This window comes from Colletes latitarsis, chromosome 1 (assembly GCF_051014445.1).
Source record: "Colletes latitarsis isolate SP2378_abdomen chromosome 1, iyColLati1, whole genome shotgun sequence".
In the NCBI taxonomy this organism is placed as follows: Eukaryota; Metazoa; Arthropoda; class Insecta; order Hymenoptera; family Colletidae; genus Colletes; species Colletes latitarsis.
The window spans coordinates 47,864,108-47,888,174 of NC_135134.1; the positions used below are offsets into that span (position 1 = coordinate 47,864,108).

At 43.5% G+C, this 24,067-nt stretch overlaps 1 protein-coding gene across 4 annotated transcripts in view; it reads left to right on the forward strand.

Moving 5' to 3' along the window:
• LOC143344610 (protein groucho) overlaps positions 1–24,067 on the forward strand; it is an 83,937-nt gene that overhangs the window by 50,071 nt on the left and 9,799 nt on the right. Inside the window, exons 5-9 of one of the 4 annotated variants that reach the window (XM_076770820.1) lie at positions 1,850–1,987; positions 10,696–10,993; positions 13,745–13,770; positions 21,895–22,038; positions 23,138–23,688. In XM_076770820.1, the coding sequence (XP_076626935.1) occupies positions 1,850–1,987; positions 10,696–10,993; positions 13,745–13,770; positions 21,895–22,038; positions 23,138–23,688 (1,157 nt within the window). Of the gene's footprint in view, positions 1–1,849; positions 1,988–10,683; positions 10,994–13,744; positions 13,771–21,894; positions 22,039–23,137; positions 23,689–24,067 lie in introns of those variants that run through there. The other 3 variants (XM_076770834.1, XM_076770826.1, XM_076770838.1) reach the window with 3 other exon arrangements.

Sequence of the window (24,067 nt, forward strand, 5' to 3'; positions counted from 1 at the left end):
ACGAATACCGGCACTAGATGACCAGATTTGTCAATTAAAATTACTATACGTACATTCGATATGTTTACAGTATGTTTACAGTATTTACGCAAGTTACGGCGGTTATCGAATACATCAAAAGCGAAAAGTTTATTAAAATGGACAACGCCACGAGCAACAAACACGTCAATTTAACCGAACCGCGTGGGTACAAATATGTAATATAACGTTCGAACTGAATCGTATTTTATACACATAAATTTCACCAGCAGCAAAAATTGATTCATCGGATGACAGAAAAAGCTTTTTCAGCATCGTTACAAATGACCCGTGTTATGATCGATCCTCCTTCTCTCGTACGATTCCCTTGGATGGTAACCTTAACAGTAGATGGAACTGTCTCGAGATCGCTCGTTAAATCTGCGAATCGCGGTCGCGCGGCGGCTTTATCCTCTGTGTCTCGTTAATCATCCACCTTATGTCCTCTCGCGTCGCTTAATTCTCGCGGAGGCCCCGAATTCTTACGAGGTGCGACAAAAATAGAGACGCGCCTCGTTGACGAGAGCACGCTGGCTAGAAATACAGAGGTTTCTCGCCCGAGGGTACACGGATGCCGCGTTTGTGTATTCTGCGCCGACGGCAGACAGTATTTTTGCTACCGCGATCCGTTTGGCGGATGTTGCCTCGCGCGGAAAGGTATTCGCATTAACAAAAGCGGGATCTCGATTCGCGGGGCCGTCGGGTCGTTCTGCGTTTCTTTTTATACACAGAGCGTTTCCGAAATAGCCGGCGAAAATTTGGTGTAGAACGGGCAAGAATCCGGAGGAACGTGGTTCAGGAAACGCTGCCTCCCTCAAACGTAACCGCCCCTTGATTACGACAGACTTTGATAAGAACGCTTCGTCAAAGAATTTTAAGCAAGTAACATCGAGTTAAACTCGACCGTTTCCGACGATTCACGATTATTAACCCTTAAAGGAAGGAAAATATAACGGGGAAAACGAACAGTCTGAACGTTTCGTTTCTTAAATATATTACAGTACGTTATACGTGAAGGGGCGTATTTAAAATTCACGCACTATTTCGTCTATTTAAAAATTTGGCGCAACACCAATAAAATCTACGCGCGATTGCCAAAGATTATAAATTAAGTTAGATAATATTATCGGTGTAAGCTTAAGTTGCTTCGTTTAATTTACCGTCCTATTTTTACAACGCTGTTTCCACATAACACAAAGTTTTCCATCGCGCTGTTTCCGTTCAAATAAACAATTCCCCGTGTATTTTTTACCGTTACCAAGATGTTGGATTTCTGTTTACTTTAATTTCAACGTAAACACCAAAATTCATCCGAGAAACCGATTCGAAAATATTGTTTCGAGCTATAATACATCGAGTGCGTCGTTCGTCGGCAATTTTCGAAGAATTATGATAATTCAGAATCGACCGCGGTTCGCTTAAACGTTCGTCGACCATCGGGTCGAAAGATATAAACGCGCCACGGGTAAATAAAAATAATTTTAAAGGTAATATCGACGGTCGTGAATTCTGTTTTTTGTCCAGGCTAATTTTAACCGGGCCGTCTCTTAAAAGTGTCCGTGCTTAAATATTTCGCTCACGGAAAGGGGCCGAAAATATTTTCGATCCCGGGCAGCTGGTAGGCATGTGCGCGGCTGAAAAACGAAATAAAAGCTTCTTCCCTCTGTTATGCACTTTGTTACCGGGACGTTTTACTACGCAGCTCTCACGCGTCGAGCGATCACCCACTGCGTTTAGAAGCGAAACGGAGCAACTGCGACCGTTCTTTTGTTCGAACCGCGTGCCCCCGCGGCGGATACTGATCAGGCTTGATTGTTGTTTCTTCCTTCAGGCCGAAATATCGAAGAGACTGAACGCCATCATCGGGCAGATCCTGCCGTTTCTCTCGCAGGAGCACCAACAGCAGGTCGCCTCCGCTGTCGACAGAGCGAAACAGGTCACGATGTCGGAGCTGAATTCCATAATAGGGGTAAGCGCACATTTTTTAATTCCTGGGACTTCCGGAGCGTCGATCGACTCCGCGTACGATCGTTCGTAGCTCGAACTTTGTTTTCTTATTGTCCACCTTGCCAGCGTTCAACCATGGAAACAACAGACGTAAATATTATCACGAAAAATGTTATTCGAACGATAAACTTTCAAAGTTTTACCACTTGCGCAAATTTGTCCAGTAACGGGGGAAAACGATTCACTAAAAAGTAGAATTGTCGATAAAAGGAATGAAAAACATGGTAAGATTCGGAAGATCGCGAAGATGTTAAATTACCCTGTCTGTGTTATTGTACAGATTCTTCGTACGTTGAGTCGTTTTACCGAAGCAGTTCCGGGATAAACGAGCACAAGTTTAATTACTGTTCGCCAGTTTATCTCGCGAGCTGCATCGTGATACTGCGAGTCTTCGTTAACGGAAACGTTATGAGTCGTTTGCCAGCGAAGAATGCCAGTTTCAAAATCTCGCGAGTACAATAGTCCGGTGATCTAGAGAACGCCACAATGTTCTAAATAAGTTTCATTAACTTTAGAAATCTTTTGTAGGGACACGCGGTGGTTTGAATTTATGTATATTATGGCAGACGCGAGTTTTCTTGGAATGCCAAGTTTTGAAACTTTTGTCACGCGATACGTCGGTGAAAATATAGTTCTCATTGTGGAACTGTACAACAGTTGTTTGAACACCGACAAAGACCATGTTTTTACTAAATTATCACGTAATAAACAACGGAGGGGCTCGTGAACTAGTATTCACCATAAATCGCATCAGAGCTAACGATTGCAACTTAGCCTCTCTTTCCCGCATAGGTATTGTGGCATAGTAAATGTGGAAACATAGTACAAAATGCAAACCACATTGTATGGTAATGCAATCTTTTTAGCTCTCAACAATCTAAATTAGTAAGACCACAAAATCAACCTATATCTACCCTTAAATATAGATTTACTAATCGCAGCTGTAAATTAAAAGCTGCAATTTTAAAATTTAATCTAACGTAACTTAGTGTCACCCATAATTTAAGTATTGTATAATCATTATAAATAATTGTATAGCTGAAATAAACCTAATATGGAGGTTTCAAATGCTTAAATAATCCACGAAATTGTATGACCCAACTTAAATTCAGGTTTCGCGTATCTTTTCGTCCAGGAGTCTGTCTCTTTTAATATTATAATTTCGTTCGTTTATCCAGTCGATGAGCGAGCCACCGATTTACATAACAGACTTCCAAAACGGACGTCGACCGTGGTTGCGTCGTCGCGAAACGCCGCAGGAACGCATCCTTTCTTTTCATTGGCCGGGGCCGTCCCTTGCGACGGACTTCCGCTGGAAAACGTTTATCCCATACTCATAGGCATCGCGGTGCCCCGCGACGTTCGTAACGGCGAGGTTGGAATTGGCAGTCGACCGTCGCGGCGCGTATAATTGAGTTCCGAGTTGGTCCTCGCGCGCGCGACTTGAATAATTCCTTGGTCGTCGATACCGCGGGCTAAACAAATGTATTGCTCGTCGTTGGGGCCCGTAGGCGTGCTTGAATTATTCTTCTTGCACGTACAGTTACTTCCATTAAATAATCGGACGTCACGGCACCTTCTGCGACTCTTACTTTATACGGGTCGGGTCAAGAAACGTGGTACAACTGGGAACAAGGCGATCCCGAGCCACTGGAAACGCTAAAAAATTCCCTACGTGCCTCGATTCTCGAGTTATGGTTATGGGAAAATTATCTTACCGTGACTGTGAGGTTCACTGTACTTTTAATACTTCTTTATTTGTAGGTATCTATGAGCTCTACTTCGCAAATAAATTTCAATGAAATACGGTCACTATTGTAGAAGTTATGGACGTTTGAGAATTGGACCACTTTCATGGGGATTTTCTCACTTTACGGGGTTAAGGAATAACTTTTCGAACATTCTTAGAATTTGTACATATTCTTCACCAAAATACGCGTTGTTTGCATTTTCAAACATTGAAATTCTCCAATCCGTTTAGGAGTTATGATTTTTTAAACATACGCCTGAAATTTCATTTATGGTCAGACATTGTATTTTCGGTAAAGAATTTTTTTCTCGATAGTGCGTAGGAATTCGGGGATATGTCTATTCACCAAAAATGATTGTAATAAACCCCTGAAACTAAAAATAATTTTTTTAGAACGATTTGAAAATTTTTAATTTTGTCGAAAAATTTCACACCTACACGAATTTTTTTCTCGAAAGTGGATAAGAATTCGGGGATATGTCTATTCACCAAAAATGATTGTAATAAACCCCTGAAACTAAAAATAATTTTTTTAGAACGATTTGAAAATTTTTAATTTTGTTGAAAAATTTCACACCTACACGAATTTTTTTCTCGAAAGTGGATAAGAATTCGGGGATATGTGTATTCACCAAAAATGATTGTAATAAACCGCTGAAACTAAAAATAATTTTTTTAGAACGATTTGAAAATTTTTAATCTAGTCGAAAAATTTCACACCTACACGAATTTTTTTCTCGAAAGTGGGTAAGAATTCGGGGGTATATCTGTTCACCAAAAATGATTGTAATAAACCGCTGAAACTAAAAATAATTTTTTTAGAACGATTTGAAAATTTCTAATCTAGTCGAAAAATTTCACACCTACACGAATTTTTTTCTCGAAAGTGGATAAGAATTCGGGGGTATGTCTAATCACAAAAAATTATTGTAATTGACCCCTGCAATCGAAAATAATTTTTCCAGAACGATTTGAAATTTTTTAATTTCGCCGAAAAATTTGTCCACCTTCTATTATAGTTATTCGGATAACCGGGTGCCGGAACACTACTGTACCAGTTTTCTTGATTTCTCGATAAACCATTCCTGGGATGTAAAGCGATACAGAGGTCGACATTCGTACCTTTCGTATTTTTGGACGTAGACTTTGAATCTGATTCGAACCTGCGGCAAAAGAAGTTTGATGTGACACCTTATCGACAACACCACACTAGCTACTGGTGAACACAATTCTATTTCTGTATATAAGTATCTGTAATAACTTTAATGTTTGATATCTCAAAAACTATGAGTCCTTCACACCCAAAATTGGGTATCATTCGTTTCACTATCTAAATATCCTATCATTGAGCGAAACCTCGTCAAAAAGTGAGCGTCAGGCCTCGGGACCTCTGCTCGAAAACAAAATCCGACTGCCCCCGGGGTCGCGTGTCCCCGATTCAACGAGCGCGGCCAGTCCTGACCGCTACAAATCGTCCGATCGAGGTCGCGACACGAACCGCAATCTGCAGTTGCGTAATACGCGTCATCGGCATGCGGGGATATAATCAGTGCGTGCACTCCGCGGCGAATAGTAGGGTACAAGGTGAAGCCTGGGGAGTGTGCGACACGTGCACATGCACCGTGTCTCCTCGCCTCCGTACTTGCTCGAATGGAAAGGTGGGAGGAGGTTCCGGTTCTCGTAGGGTCGAAACACTAAACGGAGTAAGACAGGGGGACAAAGAGATCGAGAGGGAGAGAGAAGCAGGAAGGGGGGGACTAAAGGCTAAAGGGGAGGACGAAGGCAAATAGACACAAGCGCCAACCCCCATGAATATGTATTACTCGGTAAACAGGGGTTGAATCAATATTTCGTTTAATAACACCCGTGGAACGGTGGAACGCAATTCTCCCCGTGCGTTCCTCTCTCTCTCTCGCTCGGTCCGTGTTCCGGTCGGTCCCCTCTGTCTAATTGTACCTCTCTGTCGTCCCGGCTCGTTCCGTCGATCTTTCGTCTTCGTCGGTCCGTTCTTCCCGCGGAACGCGCGCGTACGCTTTCGTGCACGCACCGTTGGGGCGCGTTTGTACAGGCGCGCTGGGTATTCCCCGACACGTATTTAAACGCACAGGTATGGACGAGTCGCACCTCGGGGCAACGCGACGCCCCCCGGATCGACCGAACCAACCCTCCGGGCGCTGGCCCTCCCTTTCCCGCGTATTATTCACGGCGCGTTAAACCTCGTTTGGGACTATTACGTTTCGTTTGGCACTGCACGGACGACGCGGTCCCGCTCGTTGCTTCGAATACGAATTGAATACCGTCGGGGAAAGGGGGCGCCAGGGAGAGGGTGGGCTCAGCCGTACCGACGATTTTCGGTGTGTATCTATTGTATTTGTCGGGGAACCCCATCGCGCACGCCTGCGTACAGTGGCCGTAAAAAGTATTTGCCCAACGAATAACTTGGAACGAAAATTTATGTGAATCGCGTTTATCAACCCCCGCGTCAATAACCGGCTAACGACGGTACTCCGTATTTCATCGACGCGTTTAAATACCGTTTTGTTTCGCGCGAAATCGTCGAAATTAATATCCGGAGCGAATCATTGCCCCTTGTTAGTGTTCTCGGGCCAATTTCGGTCGATTATGGCAATATATTAACACTTTAACTGCCACGACATAATGGTGTAAGTCACATTTTAATTATTCTGCGTAAAATGATGTTTTTCGTTCGTTACAAAGACACTTCCACAAGCTCAGAAACGTGTTATAAAATGTCTGTATATAAAGATTGAAGGATGTTTAAATTTGGAGTGAAATAACCATTGAGATGGACTTATTCCAAAATTAATTCTCAAGTCGAGATGTAAGGGGAATAAATTTGGATAGGATTTGCGAATTTTAGCAAACTTACAAAAATTTCAGTCTTGCAGAAAATTGCACGATTTTCCTTTCAAAATTAAAGCATTTTATAAGTCCTTCTCGCACTAATACTTTGCATCCACAACCTCTTGCAATATTAGGTTCGTTAAAAAATATTAACTCGTAAAATTGTTCTTGCAAGACCCTGCAAAGTTTGGTGTAAAAATCAGGTTCCGCCGCGCCCCAAATATAAATTTTCGTTTCCCAGCGAGCTCGTTGCGCCACTAATTTTTCCGCTAGCTACATACACGTGCTTGGCTGGCTTTTTTTCGACGCGCGGGCTTCGAGTAATTGTCCCCGGGTTGAAATGCGATTTCCGACGAAAATAACCGCGCGCCCGACAATGCATTTTCCGCTCGCCCGTGTCGCTATTGGTGCATTATACAATTATTGCTCGTTCGATGACCGAGCCGTTGCGTTCTTCTACTCTTTGCTCGCCCCTCTCGTTCCCTCTCTTTCGTTCCCTGTAACGAAAAAACATATTTACAGCTCGTCGTTTGTTTGTCGGGAGCGCGCCGCGGGTGGGGCGTCGTTGAATTCGAGCGTCGAATTATAATCGGAACCGTTTTTTCGCGGATGGAACGGAACGAGAGGGACGCGATATCGCGCGCGAACGATAACGTTGCATAATCCCGGAGATAAAAACGGGGGTGTGCGTATCGTGTGAAAAATTTTTCGCTACGAATTCAAGCGCGCACGGGTAGAAATTGCGTTGGCGCGTCTCTCTGGTGTATTGTTTGACGTTCAGCGAAACGAACGGTGGAAATTCTGGCTAATAAAGTGTATTATTAACGCACACGCCGCGGCGGTCGCCTCCCTCGTCGTGCCTCGTATTTTCGATGAGTTTACGTAAAACGCATATTAATGCGGGAATTTATTTATTTTTTTTAATGGCAGCGCCGGGTCTCGCGCGTTCGCGCTGAATTCGGATGAAGGGAAGCCTTTCGAGCTCGATAAAAGTCCAAGATAGTCGCGGATTATTATTCCGTCCGTTGCGATGCGCGCTACTCGCTTTTTTATTCGCACGTTTCTGCGTGAAATAAGCGCTTTCAAAGGGAATTACTTTCGTCTGTTCGTATATTTTTGCAATACTGATCGAGTACAGACTTTCAGTTTCAATTTAATTATTTTACTTAATGTTGATCATTACCAAATTGGTAAATGGAGATCAACTTTCCTTTGAAGCATTTAACAAATAATGAACTAATGGAGTGTTACATCAATTTTCAAATAATTACATCGACGTATATTAAACAATTATTAGTTTAAACTTGCGGGGAACCGCGGCGGCCCCAATAATCCATTAAAGGGTTAATGCATTTAATTATTATCTACTGTTCACAGAAAAAAACAAAGGAGTTTTTTCTTTCTATCATTCCCTCGTGTATCTCACCGACATTGAATTTTATTAACGCAATACTTAATTTCTTCTGTTAAAAAATATTAGTGTCCCTGTACAAATTTCGTCCACTGTACTTCTACAAGCGACAATTGAGAAATTAATTTTCTACCGCGCGGTTCAAAATTATTGTCTGGCCTATGGCGAAAAGGGAGGGGTAAGGAGTAAGAATTAGCAAGTTTTAGAAACGGAATGAAGCCACGGAGGTTCGTAAGAGAGAGAAGAGAGATATCCAACGTAAGATCAAGAGGGGATAAGAGAGGCCGGTAAACTCGTTACGCGCGCGAATCATGCTTATCGTGGATTTCACTTAGGTATTTAGGGTCGACCAGAGAGGGGGAGAATGTAACACAGTGGTACGCGAACGAGGGTCGTGGTCTCGTCGCCGAGGGTGGATTATGCGAAATAACCCCTCTCGGGGCTACGCGCCGTCGATTGTGTACGATAGTTATTTTCCTGGACTGTCGCTGAATGGGGCAAGGGAGAGACGGTGGGGTCGGGAGCAGCGTGTGTATACGGCTCGTATGGTCTTCCCGCAGCACAGTTTACCCCCCGGGGACGTATTTGCGGCGCCCTACACGCACGTGCACATACTCCGCGGATGTAGCTTGCAATTTGCCTTGCGGCCACTCGACTTCCGGCGAGGGGCTTTTGACGCGCAACAATTTTTCCCCGGCGTCGAGGCCCACCCAGCCCCCTACCGAAACCCGGGGATCGCGCGAAATCAAAAGCCACCGGGGGAGAGGGGGGCACGTCGTCGACGTCCATCCTCTCCAGACGGTGATTTTTGACGTTGGATCGCCTTAAACGATATCACGCCTTTGGGAGCCTTATTCGCGAGCGATGGAAACGCCTTTTTACAGATTTTTTTTTTCTTCAATTCTTCAAACTAAGGAGCTAAAAAAAATTCTCGAGATTGGACGGTTAAAGGAAGTAAATTTAGATGGGAGACTGTGAAAGTGAGCTTTCGATTTTGCAGACAATTTCGTGGATTTGAAACATTTGAATAAAATGGAAACAGTGAGAAATTAAAATATCACAGACGGTTTATAGTTTACGTAATTCTATTCTTTGAAACCCTGTCAAAATATATATTTTGCATTCGTTTGCGTTTTCAGTGTTCGGTGTGGTTTGTTTTCGGAACGAATCCCGAAAGAATCAAAGGTTTTGGTGCTTTCGCGTTATTATTAGAAGCAAAATGATTCTATCGTTGAAACTATGATACGTTGAACGTATGGTTCAGACTTTGTTCCGTTCGATTATTATTTTTTCCGAGCAACGGTGAGCACGTTGAGTGCTTCTTGTATCCGAAGAACCGACGCGCTGTAGCGGAGGAATGCAATTGCTTTCAGGAACGATAGGGAAAGATCATAGATCATCGTGCTTGGAACGATGTTATATTGCATTTATCATTTAGTAAATCAAGGTTTTGAAACGAGCAATCATTTGTGGAACACCCTAATATTTCACAAGTCGCTCGCTGTTACGTGTATCTTTATTTTCTATAAAATTGAATTTGAATTTTTATTGGTTACGCGCATAGTGTCTCGACAAAAACACGTTCATCTATTTTTGTTCTTGTAAATATGGTGGCATGGTAGATAATAACAAAACAAAACTATACTCTATTCTATTTGTTTAAGCGTGTAATTATTTGTAATCGTATCATTGAGTTGCACGTCTGATATTTCTTTTTCCTGATACATTGCTTTCTGTTTGTATTATAACAATGTTGTATAACTTTATCATTACCATTCATCACGTTAAATAAACATAAATAAAAATGTATATACAGGAAGAGGAACCCAAAACGAGACTTGCGATGCATCGTCGATATTTGTACTTCTTCTTGTTTTCGTTAAAAATATTTCGTTACCAATTAAAATATACAGGTTTGGAAGAATGTTGTTGCCAACGTTGAATTCAAATGTTTATTAAAACTAAACGAATACTATGTGTCTTTGAAGTTTGACAATAAGTTTTCAATATTTCCTACGAATTGTAGCAAATTAAAGGTAACTAATGGTGTTAGTTACTGTTGAACTTTTGCCTAAATCACCTCGACTATGCCTCGACTGCTTCTATTAATTCAATATCATTATTAATTAACGAGAGTATCACTGCCCCTTGCAATATTCAATTTTGACATGATGCAAGAACAAATGATCAGTCTCAGACTCGTGTACTGTCGACGACGACCATTTTTCAAGATCAGAAATCTGTCCACAGCCCGGATAGTCGAATTAATAGAAGCAGCCATTTGGCAACCGAAAGATCCAAGTCCAAATTCCTGTTGAAACGATCTTCCTCATACATACAGAGCGTTTCTAAATTGTTAGTGTTTCTCTTCGATCCAAACAAGAATGAAGACGTAAATAAAACGCATTAATTGCTCCTCGAGCACAATTTTAATGCGTACAACAGAAGTATTCACTACCAAATCCAGACTAACGTTGCTCAAATATTTACAATCGTTAGGGATGGTTTATTCTAAGCGTTCGCCATAATTCACGCAATTTAAAGACACTCTGTACTCCCGATGTTCCCGACACGCCCTATATTTTACATTGGCTTATATGTAATGTCACTGGTGTTAACCGTTAAAGTTCAGCGACTTTGACAGCCGCTCTTTCTGTTTCAGCAACAGAGACCCGATATACCAAGGTTGATACAGCAAATGCATGCTCAGCAACTGCCACAGGGGACAGCGATAGGCGCTCATCCTGGCCTACCCGGACTTCCGGGACTAGGGCCAGCTGCTGGACTTCCGGTGCCGACTTCCGCCTCTGCTGCTCTTATTGGTATTGGCCTGACGCCGGGAGCCGCTACAGCACCCGGTACAACGGCGGCCCATCCACTTTCGATGCTTGGTAAACCGGAACTGCACCGTGGTCAGCCCGACGATTTAAAAAGCAACGGTGGTGAGTAGTCAATTCCTCTTTCATCCACCTTGTCTTCTAAGGGCTACGGACGCATAACGATCCTTTCGAAAATACAACTGTCGCGCGCGACTGCTCGAACCACGATTCTAAAGCGTGTTGGGGTTGTTGTCCCGCCAAGGTATTGCAACGCACGCCTCTCGACGATGCAGGTTTTGTACTCCGAGTTTACCCTTTTGCGGATCATATTCACCCTTTCACAGGGCACCCTTTGCTAGTAGACAGATTGCCAAGTGTTAAACATTGATAAAGACCAGTTTAGAGAATACCCATTTAGTGAAAAGTAGAATTGATCCAAGTTTAGATGCACACAGAGAAAGTGTAACGCCTATCAACGTGCTTTTATCATATATTTTTCATTCTATTAAGACATTTTTAAATTAATTCCGATTATGATTCGCGAGAGGGTGAATTTGGAGCGTAGGACCTATTTGTTGATTAACGCGTTTTTTGCTGAACAAAGAAATTAATTCTTAAGGCGAAATTGCACAACTGTAGTTGCATATTTTCGGATCAATTTTTCCGATAATACAGTCTTCCTTCGACAACGTGACAATCGCTGGCCTCTCGTACGAACTGTTTCGCCACAACCTCCGGTACACTGCATGGACTTGAATTTCTTCTTATCTTATCCGTTCAGATTTACGATACGTTCATAAACAGTATCTAATGTTTTTAAGTCCGATAACGAGCAAAGTATAACGAACTGCGACGAATCTCGTATATCAAGATTAGTAAATTTGTCTTCTTGGGAGGAAGACAAATCGCGTACTAGGTTTTCCGTCCACGCTTCATCCTACGCAAATACATGTCTCTTTTCTCGAATTTGTTTTGTCGTGAGAACTGGGTTGTTCGGAAAATGATTTCGGTTTCTTACCAACAGAGACGTTAATTGTATTTTTAATCAGTCAGCTTTATTCTAAACCGTATTCTCATTATATATTTTCATAGTTGACGCTTCGAGGCTTATTTGTAAAAAATTTTGTTCGTTTCTTGGTAAACAGAAATTGTATTTCTTTGGTGTCCCGTCGATTATGGAAAATCAGATGCTGCATTTTTATTATTGAGAAGGTAAGAATGCTGTTCGAGCAAGTATAAAATTGTGTGACGTGTTTGGAGAAGATGTTTTAACAGAATGGCAGTGCCAAAACTTTGATATTGAAGGTACCCCAGTGTCAGGTACCAGTGTCCGGCTCTCGACTTGGTCGACGCGACCAATAGTAAAAATACATAATTAGAGTAAATATCGATACTAATAAATTTTTCAATAATACCCTATATTATAAGAAAATTGTTTCACGCAGAAGAAATACGAAATTACTTTCCGAACAACCCAATAGAAACGATGATCGGTACAAGGTTCAAAATCGAGACTTCTCGTCGACAGTAGAGTATCGTTGAATTCCAGAAGACCTTCTATCATTACCGTGACAATTGGAGCAACCGATTGCCAGCGTACGTAGTGATACCCACGTAAAAGTCTCGATCGTAAAACGATCTGGAAAACTACTCGCGAACGTTCTCGATCCCGTGACCCGTAGGTTGATCGTCGAAGGGAATCGAATCGCGTACCTCGATCGAGCTCCGGGGTTAAACTCGAACGGCTTTAATTCACGTTACTGCCGGTTAATTTCCACGCTTCCTTTAGCAACGCGTTACCGTTTCCTCCCCTGGTCGGCTGTTCCAAAAACCGCAGGAGCCTCCCCCGGTCTCGTCGGGGCGCTCTCCTTCGTTCCACCCCCTCGACGATCGAATTCCTCCTGCGCCCGCTCCGCGGGAGAATCGTTAAAGCCCCGGAATACTCGTTATACGCATACCTTTCGCCCTTTCACACGATTTTAATTGCCACCACTGCGGGCAACGCGGCGGGAAAAGAAATTAACGAAATTCCGGCCTTTGGTCACGTTCGAGTGCTGCTTCCCCCCCTCGACTCTGCCCCTCCTCTCACGATCCCCTCCCCTGGCCAGTCCCGATATAACGAATCTCGACTGCGAGCGTTCCGCGTCGCGGACCGCCGACCATCGGAGCGGATTTTTCCTCTTTTTGTCACCGTCATCCGTTTGATCCCGCTTTCGCGATACCGTTCGTGCCCGAGGGGCTGGAAAAAAAGAGCACGAGTCGAGCGTCGGGGGTGGGGGTGTGCGCCATCGAAAACTGGGCGATGGGCCACGCGGCCCGCTCGAAGCAGGGGCCGAGGGAGGGACGGGGGGGTGGAAAAAAAAATATGTAGCCCGACGTGACGCGAGCGTGCGGCTCTCGGCTCGCTCGGCTGGAAATTTTCAAAGCGCTTTTCGGGTATCCGCTTTCGACCGTGGGTACGCAGGGGGGGCGATGGGGTAAAGGGACGCGGGGGTGGCGGTGAACGTGTTTGCGTCACCCTGTTAGCGAACACCGGCGGTTTTGAGCGAAAAGCGCATAAATATGCATGAAGATCATTTATACGGGCGCCGGTCGCCCTTCCCACCTATCCGCACCACCGTGCACCCCCGTCCCCTCCCTGCTCTCTGTATCCTCCCTTTTACGGGCACGTTATTAACATTTTATCGGCAGGCGCGGTGGTCGGGATTTTTACAATTTTTTTTTTTTTCTCTCCAACCCCCACGCACAACCACCCCCGCTATCGTTCCGCCGTTCGACACGCCGAGAGCCGCGGTGCATGAAAAATCATTTTCCCGTGGAAACGTACCGCACGGCTTTTTTGACTGACGATTGTTTGCATTTGTCTCGTTACAGGTCTCAGCTCGACCGAGGAGAGACACGTGAGTAGAAATATTTCGTTCTGTTTTTCCAATCTATTTTTCTCTCTCTCTCTCTCTTTCTCTCTGCCTCTCTTTTCTCTCTTTCTCTCTCTCTCTCTCGCGTTCACCATCGAGGAAAGATAAAGCGTATTTCGAGCTACGAATTTTTCGCGGGTCCGGACGGGATTTAGTATTCGAATCGCACCGGTTAATGGGTTGTCTGTCGTTTTTCCTCGTTTGCGCCTTCGCTTCTTTTTTTTTTTTCGATTTTTTTCTCATCCCCCGGTCCCGCGTTTTCGAGCGTTGTTCCTTCGCTTTTAGCGGAAAATCGACCGCCCCGTCGGAAGCGCGCCGGGTATCGACGCGAAAATCGCGTTTTCGACGATGACGTCGTCGTTCCGGATTAAATTATTAATCGGCGTCGATGAGGCGTCGACGGGGGCCGCGCTTTGTCGATGTTATCGAACGTCACGAGACCGGGGGGGAAGAACCGGGGCCGAGCGACAGAGGCAACAGAGAGTGAATGAGAGAGAAAGAGGGGAGGCGCGCTTTATTTTTCGCGTGTCGTAATTAAGGTTTACTGCGCAAATGAAATTATGTCAGCGCGCCGCTATTTTATCGCGGATGAAACAATAATATGCGCCGAGATTTATGGGCGCCCCCCTCCCCTCTTCTCTCCCCTCCGTTCCCACGCAACCTACCCCCCCGTCAGTTTCTGTATTTTGCGTAACCGGTAAATATTTCTCCGCCGAAACGCAGACAAATCATTTATCGAAACGTCGAGCTAACAATCGGATTATCCGTTGAAGTTCAAACGTGCAATCTATCGGGCGCTGGTAAACAAATAAACGTCGATGGGCATTTTTTCCCCGTTTATCCGTTTCGATGCGATTTTCCGTTCGGGAATTTTGAAGGATTTAACGACATAGATAAATAATCCAATCGCGTCGAACGATCGAACGGTGTAAAAATTACCCCGGTGCGACGATTAACAAGATTATTTCGATGCACCGCGAAGAACAGAGCCTCCCCACCTCTATCGACCCTTTCGTTCCTGGCACAATTATTATTTTTTTCTTCCTTCGTCCGCGTACGCTTTAAATTATGCAGTTTCGACGACTGTTCCTAATCCCGGTCGCATCGTGTACACCAGCCGCTCGCGTACGCAACTTAACGTTCCGCGGTACAACGTACTCGACGCACGAGTACTCGCGACGTGACCCCCCACGTGTATTACAGGTACGTTACACGCGTGTAACTTTCCGTGCGCGTGAAGGGTACAACGAGTGCTTTAGCCGTACTTCGCCCACGAGTACGTACTGTACGCGCAATTATGTTTTCGACGGACGCAGAAGAGGTATAAAGTGGCGGACGGGGGAAGAGAACGACTCGGGGAAAAAATCCCTAACCGGGGTCTCCTCCTCGCGTTTCGACTTTTCCTTTTTCCGATTTCGCTCCGCGCTGCCTCGTCCGCGATCCGCGCAATTTTAACCCTCCTCGACGCGGGACGAAATCATTTGCAACTGAATATTGCTCGGTTTAAATTCACGTTGTTTCGAATCTTACTAAAACATTTTGCAGGGACAAACTAAGTGCAATCGCGACACGAGTGCAGTATAATGTTGTGTGTCTACGAAAACTGGGCTGAAATTCCAATATTAGCTCGCTCGGAATCGGTTCGGTAACGGGTTCGGTCGTAGCTCATGCATAACTCAATCTCACCCTCGTTGCAGATCATCCTTGCAGTCGAGTTACAACGCGTCCAGTACTTGGCTCTTGGCGTCAATTACTATCAGCCTTAGAACTCTCGTTATCACCCATGTGGTATCTAGAAACTGGCATACAGGCTGTTTCATAATAAAAAACAATGAAAACAGTTCGTACAAATATGCCCCATTTTGCCTTGTAACCATTCTATTTGATATTAAAATGTTTCAAGATGGGAGCTTAACGAACCAATTTCAGTCAAGGTTTGAGAATTTTATATGATACATAAGAACTTAGTGAGGCAACAGACTTCCAAAAAGACTTTCGAAACAGACATTAGAAAAGAAGATTGTGCCGCCATTTTTATCCTGGACAATCTTGCATCGCGTAAGAAGGGTTTAATAACTATAGAAACTTGTCTCAAAACAATTTGTATAGTCATCTTCTTATGACTCCAAGATGTTATTGGGTATATAGAAAAGAGACTACAGTAGTGATTCTTAAAATGAACACGTGATTCGTAAATCGAACATTTCTGTCCCTCCCACATGAGGAATTTCAAATTTCGTCGATTCTCTATGAATCCAGAATGCTGCGTTGGGTCTATAGAAAAGAGACTACAGTAGTGATCCTTAAAATGAACACGTGATTCGTAAATTGAACATTTCTGCCCCTCCCACCTTAGGAATTTCGAATTTCGTCGATTTTCTATGAATCCAGAATGCTGCGTTGGGTCTATAAAAAGGAAATTACAGTAGTGATTCTTAAAATGAACACGTGATTCGTAAATCGAACATTTCTGTCCCTCCCACATGAGGAATTTCAAATTTCGTCGATTCTCTATGAATCCAGAATGCTGCGTTGGGTCTATAAAAAGGAAATTACAGTAGTGATTCTTAAAATAAACACGTGATTCGTAAATTGAACATTTCTGCCCCTCCCACATGAGGAATTTCAAATTTCGTCGATTCTCTATGAATCTACAATGCTGTGTTGGGTCTATAGAAAGGAAACTACAGTAATGCTTCTTAAAATGAACACGTGATTCGTAAATTGAACATTTCTATCGCTCCCCACCCCGAATCATTACTGAATACAATAAATAATCAGGTGCCACTTGTTATGAACCCCTCTGTATCAAAATGTTGCGGTATAAATTGATCGCGTTTAGTTTCGCGAGTAGTTTCACGCCCGATCCCGACGCGAGATCACTTTCCACGCGCGTCGATCAACAGCCTCGTTCGTGGTCTCGCGAAACAAAAGCCCCCGAACCAGTTGAACCGTGCCTCGAAATTCCCGGCGGGGTTAGAAACGATACCCGTACCCGTGGCGAGCGGATAACATTAAAGTTACGAAAGTAATTACAGACGAATGGTAAGCTCGATTGTATCGGGCTCGGGGGATAAAGCCCGCGTGACGGCTACGGTTCGCGATCCTCGTTCGGAAACTTTTCTTTTCGTAGCCGAGGGGTAGGCGCGCGCGGTTCGCCCGTAGAAAATGCAAGTAACGACCTTCTCGCGTAGAACTCGCTCGCGAGTCTCGCAAGGGAGACGAAACGATAGAGGGACGGAGAAGGGGGGAAAAAAATAATGGAAAGAGCGGAGCAGCCATAAAGAAGGAGGAAAAGGGGAGATAGCCAGCGTGTATTATAGGTTTGTCGAGCCTGTAATCATCGCGGGACCGCGAAACGCCCATCGACGCCCTCTCATTCTGCCTCTCGCCATTCTATTTTCCTCTCTCCTTATTCGACCGATCCTCCGGGCAGTTTCCTCGGTTCCCTCGTACCTGGACGCGCGTGTGCTCGTATATCCGTGTGCGGTGCGTGCACGTGTGTCTCTTCGTCTCGTTCTCTACCGCGCTGCGCCGACTCTATAATCATTATCAACCTCTTCCCAAAGCATCTTCCTTCCATTCCTTTTTTCGTCTTTTTCTTTTTTTTTTTTTTGCCTTCCTTCCCAAGCCATCCCCCGTGTTCCTACCCCTTTACCTCCTCCTAGTATCGCGCTTCCTTTAATTCTCTTTCTCTGGTCCGTGCGCGGCGTTCGTAGCCGGGCCCCCGGGGGCCGATCCCCTCGTCTTTTCCTCTTTTCTTCGTGGCTTTTACGTACACACTCGCGGACACGCTGTCCACCGCCGATTCCGTTTACGCTCCGTTACGAATCGAACGACGGTCCGGGAACGCGTCGCGTGCCGGCCGCGCGGACACCCACCGGAAATCCTCGTTTCATCCAACGCTCGATACTATTCCTACAACTTCTCTGTATTCGAGCCCCCCCGCGAGTCGAATCTTTGCTGAATACCGCTTGGATAACTTGGACTCGAAATATTATTCGATTACTGTACGAGTTCTTGATCCACTGGGTGTTCAAGGCAAGCATCTAACGTGGCTCTTCTGTACTCGAATACTGTTCGAATACTGTAGAAATTCTTGATTCATTGGGATTCATTTAGGACTCCAATATGGGTCTAACAAGAGTACCATCAGACATGACTCTTCTGTACTCGAGTGCTTCTACGACTCAAATCTTGTCGAATACCGTTCGAATACTATTTGGATATCTTGGACTGGAAATATTATTCGAATATTATGCAGATTCTTTATCCATTGGGTCTAACAAGGGAAGCATTAGATATGACTCTTCTGTACTCGAGCGCTTCTACGACTCAAATCTTGTCGAATACCGTTCGAATTCTCCTTGGATAACTTGGACTGGAAATATTATTCGAATACTATGCAGATTCTTTATCCATTGGTTGTAACAAGAGTACCATCATACATGACTCTTCTGTATTCTTGTCAAATCTTGTAAAATACCGTTCGAATACTCCTTGGATAACTTGGATTGGAAATATTATTCGAATACTATGCAGGTTCTTAATCCATTGGATCTAACAAGAGTACCATCAGACATGACTCTTCTGTACTCGAGTGCTTCTACGACTCAAATCTTGTCGAATACCGTTCGAATACTCCTTGGATAACTTGGACTGGAAATATTATTCGAATACTATGCAGATTCTTTATCTATTGGGTCTAACAAGAGTACCATCATACATGACTCTTCTGTATTCATGTCAAATCTTGTCAAATACCGTTCGAATACTCCTTGGATAACTTGGATTGGAAATATTATTCGAATACTATGCAGATTCTTAATCCATTGGTTGTAACAATAGTACCATCATACATGACTCTTCTGTATTTTTGTCAAATCTTGTCAAATACCGTTCGAATACTCCTTGGATAACTTGGACTGGAAATATTATTCAAATACTATGAACTAACAAGAGTACCATCAGACATGACTCTTCTGTATTCTTGTCAAATCTTGTCAAATACCGTTCGAATACTCCTTGGATAACTTGGATTGGAAATATTATTCAAATACTATGAACTAACAAGAGTACCATCAGACATGACTCTTCTGTATTCTTGTCAAATCTTGTCGAATACCGTTCGAATACTCCTTGAATAACTTGGACTGGAAATATTATTCGAATACTATGCAGATTCTTAATTCATTGGTTCTAACAAGAGTACCATCCGACATGACTCTTCTGTACTCGAGTGCTTCTACGACTCAAATCTTGTCGAATACCATTCGAATACTACTTGGATAACTTGAATTTGAATTTTGATTAAACTCGTTCATTTATAATTGAGTGAATTTAGTCACTACCAGTGATGTTAAACAATTCAATTTCTCGACATTTTTCAGAAAATATTTCGAAATTGTGACGATAGGAGCGTACGTTTTTCTTGGCTAGTAGCAGAATTTTTTCCGTTGCTCGCAGCTCGTCAATACTCGGGGGGGACACCTGCGTGGAAATTATCCAGTGTTCCGATTACCAATCTGACACTGGCTCGCCCTATTACGTTCGAAATTGGGACTTCGTGACTAGACGTTAATCAAGCTTTCCTATTCGAACCAGAATTCGGGAAACCCACGCAGATTATGGTTAAACTCTAACAGAGTAGGATTCGGGCCTCCAAAAAAATTTGAAATGCAAAAATGAAAATGAAAAACTCGCGAGGATAGAATCGAGAAAAAATCGCGACTCTAAAAATACAATAGAACAATACGAGATACTCGTACGAGGCTCGTAGAGTTTTTCGAAATATTTTAAACTTCGTCTTTCACGTTTATAATATATGGATTTTAATATACACCCTTGTTTACACTGGAACCTCATGACATTACATAGAGCTATAAATCAATATCGTAAACCGAGTTGAATACTGATTATATAAACGATGGACGATGCAATAATGATGTAATATTCCAATAATTACGTGCACGGCTTTTCATTTTTTATAGAATACGTTATAATACGTAATAGCCAGTACGCGTGGCCTTTCGACCGTTAAGGGTTAATAGCGTGTTCGAAGACGCGTGTGCTCTCAAGTTCGTTCTACCTGATCCCATTAATTCCAATCAAAAAAAGGTATTTAATATTGTTCTTCGCTCGTTATTAGTTTCTATCTTTCGCTGAGGTGGGGGAAATTATTATTTCGATAGAGCACCGTGGAATTGATTATCGGAACGATTCTTTTTCTTTTTTTCTCGCGGATGATAAGAGAGAATTGAAAACCTCCATTCGAAGGTAGACGGGAATCGTTATTCCGTGTTTCGAAACCATTACGGGCCATTCGTGCGCGATGTTGGAGATGTTTTATTCAAGAACGCGAAGCGTTGAAAATTACGTTTCGATGCCTTTGAAACGGGGCGTCCGGCCGGCGCGGCGCGCCTCGCCGCGGCGAATTCGAAATCGATTATCGCGAACGTGAACGCGCTCGCGTGACAATTGATAATAATCGTCGACGCAGGTAATTACGGTTTTGTCACGTTGATCGGACCGCAGGAAACTGGTGGGTAATCCGTTGTTTCAGTCCACGCCAGTTGTCTGTTATTTAACTAGAGATTAACGGCCCTGTGTAAACCTATATACTTCTGCCCCAGCGATGTGTCTTCGTCGAGTAGCGGACGCTTCTTCGTCGGCGTCGAAAACGTGGTCAAAATTCAAAATTTCATCGAATCTTTCTAAAACTTGGTAATTTAGGGGTTTCGAGGTTGCTGAAATAAAAAATTTCACGTTCAAAAAGGCGATATAGCGAGGTCGTAAACTAAACTCTGGACTACTTCTGCGGCATTTAGGGTCGTACATGACATCTTGCTTGAGGGTGCCTTTTTGAATATCTTTCTGTGTCCGTAATTGCACTACCTTTTTTCATTTTCTCCATGCATATATTATAAGCAGATAAATTAAGATATTAAAGACTTGAGTAAGACCTTTGCCTCTAACGGTACCTCTAAAAATGGCGACACTCGATAAAACATTTCTTCGTACAATTCACTTGCTTCGGGAGCTGAGACGTGTAAACTTTCACACCTACTCGAGTTTACGTCCTCGCTATACCGTGGCCCGGACTATACATAGTGGCTTGCAAAGCGATTTATATCTCTTCTTTTTATGATCTTTTTTTTAACATGAACTAAGTCTGTATAACAGATTTCGATTAAATATATTTGTAATAATGTTTCGATTCTAAACGTAATGTTTTGATTCTAAATAGATAAAGAGACCTACAGATCGGTGGTTCGATTCTGTTCCGATAAATTAACGACGATGTATGGTGTGCTTACCAATTAAAAGTCCAGCTACACCGAAAGGAAAGAAACGTTAAAACAATTTTATAGATTACAGAACTAGAATTCAAAGCGTCGGTCGCTATTGCTCAATAATAGCTTTCTTACCATAATAAGTCGAGGGTTTGATATATCGGGGGGCGGGGCTCGACTGCCGGTGAGTTTCTACGTTTTTTGTTTCATTCTCTTTCTCATTTTTTAATAATGCTCTCGGTTCCAACATCAATTATGGACGTTATTAACCCTTAACGATCGCGAGGCCACACATAGCGGCCATTATGGTTGCGCTATAAAACCGAAGGACCGTTCGTGGCGGCTATAAAATTTATATAAATCAATTAATTTCTATTTTCATGCAAATAAACCAGTTCGCGTTACTCCTTTTATCGTTTTTATCGATGTTTGCTCTACGTTTACCCAATACACCTTCGATGAATTACAAACGATACAACGCTCGTGCTTCGTTTTAATTATTTTCATATCACTTTCGTTTCTTTCGAACGACCAGTTTCGTACGTATAGCAGAACTCGATAAAATAACTTTCGTTTCAATCAGTTTCCTCCTCGCGATAAAATAGCGGCGCGAGTCGAAAACTTTTGTACTCTTGTTTGGACGAACGTTCGTGCAACGAATGTAGGATCTGTGCGCGTAATATTTTTAAACGAGTCTGTACGTTTTCCCCCGGGACCCAGATACGATCGAAACTCGCTCCTATCGTTCGCGATCTTCGTCCAGGAGGGATGTTATGCGAAGCACATCGCGCGACGCGTAATTTTCGTCACGTTACAGAGAAGCTCGATATCGCCTGGCGATAAGTACAGTCGTCCACGGACACCGCAGGAGACGCACCATTCCCATCATTCTCAGAATCACCATGACCATCCCATGCACATCAAGAAAATGAAAAAGGAACAGGATAAAGACATCGGTCACGTAAGTGCAGACATTCTTGTCCCGCATCGTCTACCGAACCGTTCGTCGCTCGTACGTCGAGTCGTTTTATTTAGTAATTAACCCGGAGAAACGACGATAACGTAATCATCGTTGCATAAAATACGGGGCGTGGGGGCAACGTTGAACCGCGGTTCGGGACTTCAAACAAGATAACGCTGATTAGCCTTACCAATATGTGACTTGGGTACGCAAACTCTGGGAAGTGTATTCTTTAAACACGGTTTTCGATGGTAGTAAATCCTTCGTTTCGTCGACTCTTCGTCAAGCAATGTTAGATTTCGTGAATCACGTACTCGACACGAATATTAAAAATTCCAGGGAATATTCCTAATCCTTAGCAAACGACGACGGAGACGGTTCGTTGCGTAACCGTATCGCGTATCCTTCAATGACTCCGGTAACAATCTTCGATTTAATCTCCTCGAATGCTGTTTTATACGGTTTTCTAAAAAAAGGAACGCGATTGTGTGTCGCGCGCACAGACGCGACTCGGAAACGTACGTTTCTCCGGAGAGGCTGTAAATTTATTTACTAAATTCGATCAAACTTTTACGATCAACGGACACACGTCTATGTTCTACTTTTTCTCTCTGGTTGCTAATTTATATTTATATTTGAGAAGGAATCAATTCGGAATTTTGTTTTATATGAAATCAAAACGAAAGTATTACAGTTTAACTTGTTGGTTTAGTAGAAAAATACACAAATTTAATCTGCGTCTCACCCCCTCTTGAACAATGAAAATCTACATAATATGTGTATATAAAAAATAAATAAAACTAACTTCTAAATTGGAAGGGCACACATAGGACACACAGGAATACTAAAAGCTAAAATAATGTTGTACTGCATAAAATATGAGGCTTCGGTATATTTTTTATTACCAGAATTATTTATTATAAAATGATGGAACTTTTTTATCGAAAGTTCCGTAACTGAAGAGGAAGCACCGTACAAAATTTTAAGTAAATCGGATGAAAATCGAGCCGTCCAGTTTGAAAAATGTGGCTTCGTGAAAGATTGCTAAAAATTTGTTACACGGATTGCTCGTGTAATAGACGTATTTCTGATGCTGCAGAGCGACGGTGAGAAAAGCGATCAGGATCTAGTCGTGGACGACGCGAGCGAGGGACCAACCAGTCCGGTGGTGAATGGCACGTCGTCCCCTCGGGAAAACGGTTTGGACAAAGTGGTACCAGCGATGGGTGCCGGGGTTCAGACGAAGAAGGACGTGCCACCTCACTCGCCCAGGAGTGGAACCAGCAGCAACGCCAGCACACCGTCAGCGAAGAAGATGGAGGAACGGGAGAAGCCAACGACACCGATCTCGAAACCGATGACGCCAACCTCGGGCTCCGCGCTGGGTGGATCTGGTCTGAAGCCCTCAGGATCGGCCAAGATACACCAGGGACCACCGCCTCCTGGCGTACCGAGCGCCTATCCGCCACACTATCCACCCGGTCCGCCGCCACACCATCTGGGACCAGCTGGCCAACATCCACACGTCGACATGATGAGTTATAATGGCTACGTGGCGCCTAGAGCACCACCTTCGCTACAGCAATTGTACGACCCCCATGTGGCTATGAGGACTACCATGGGATCGGTCGGTGTACCCGGAGGCAAACCGTGAGTAGACATACCTACTACATTCCATCATCGAACACGAGACTACCAGACCTTATTATTTTTCGTGCAATTCGTTCGGTATCGACTCGTTTCCTGCATCGAGTAGACCCTCGCTAACGTTCGCCAATTTCTGAAACTGCATCGACGTGGCGAACGTTGCAAGCCTGCTCAAAAGCACGTGAACACCTCCATAATTCTTGCTACTATCTAAAAAAAATTATAAACAATAGTAAAAAACAATTGTATCTTCTTCTTATCAATATATCCGCCGTGTGCTTTTATAACCAGTCGTGGCATTGTGGATGTTAGTTTTTTTCATTATTTCACTGTCAGTTAGATTCCACTCCGATTGTAAAATTTCCCATAAATGTTTTTCTGA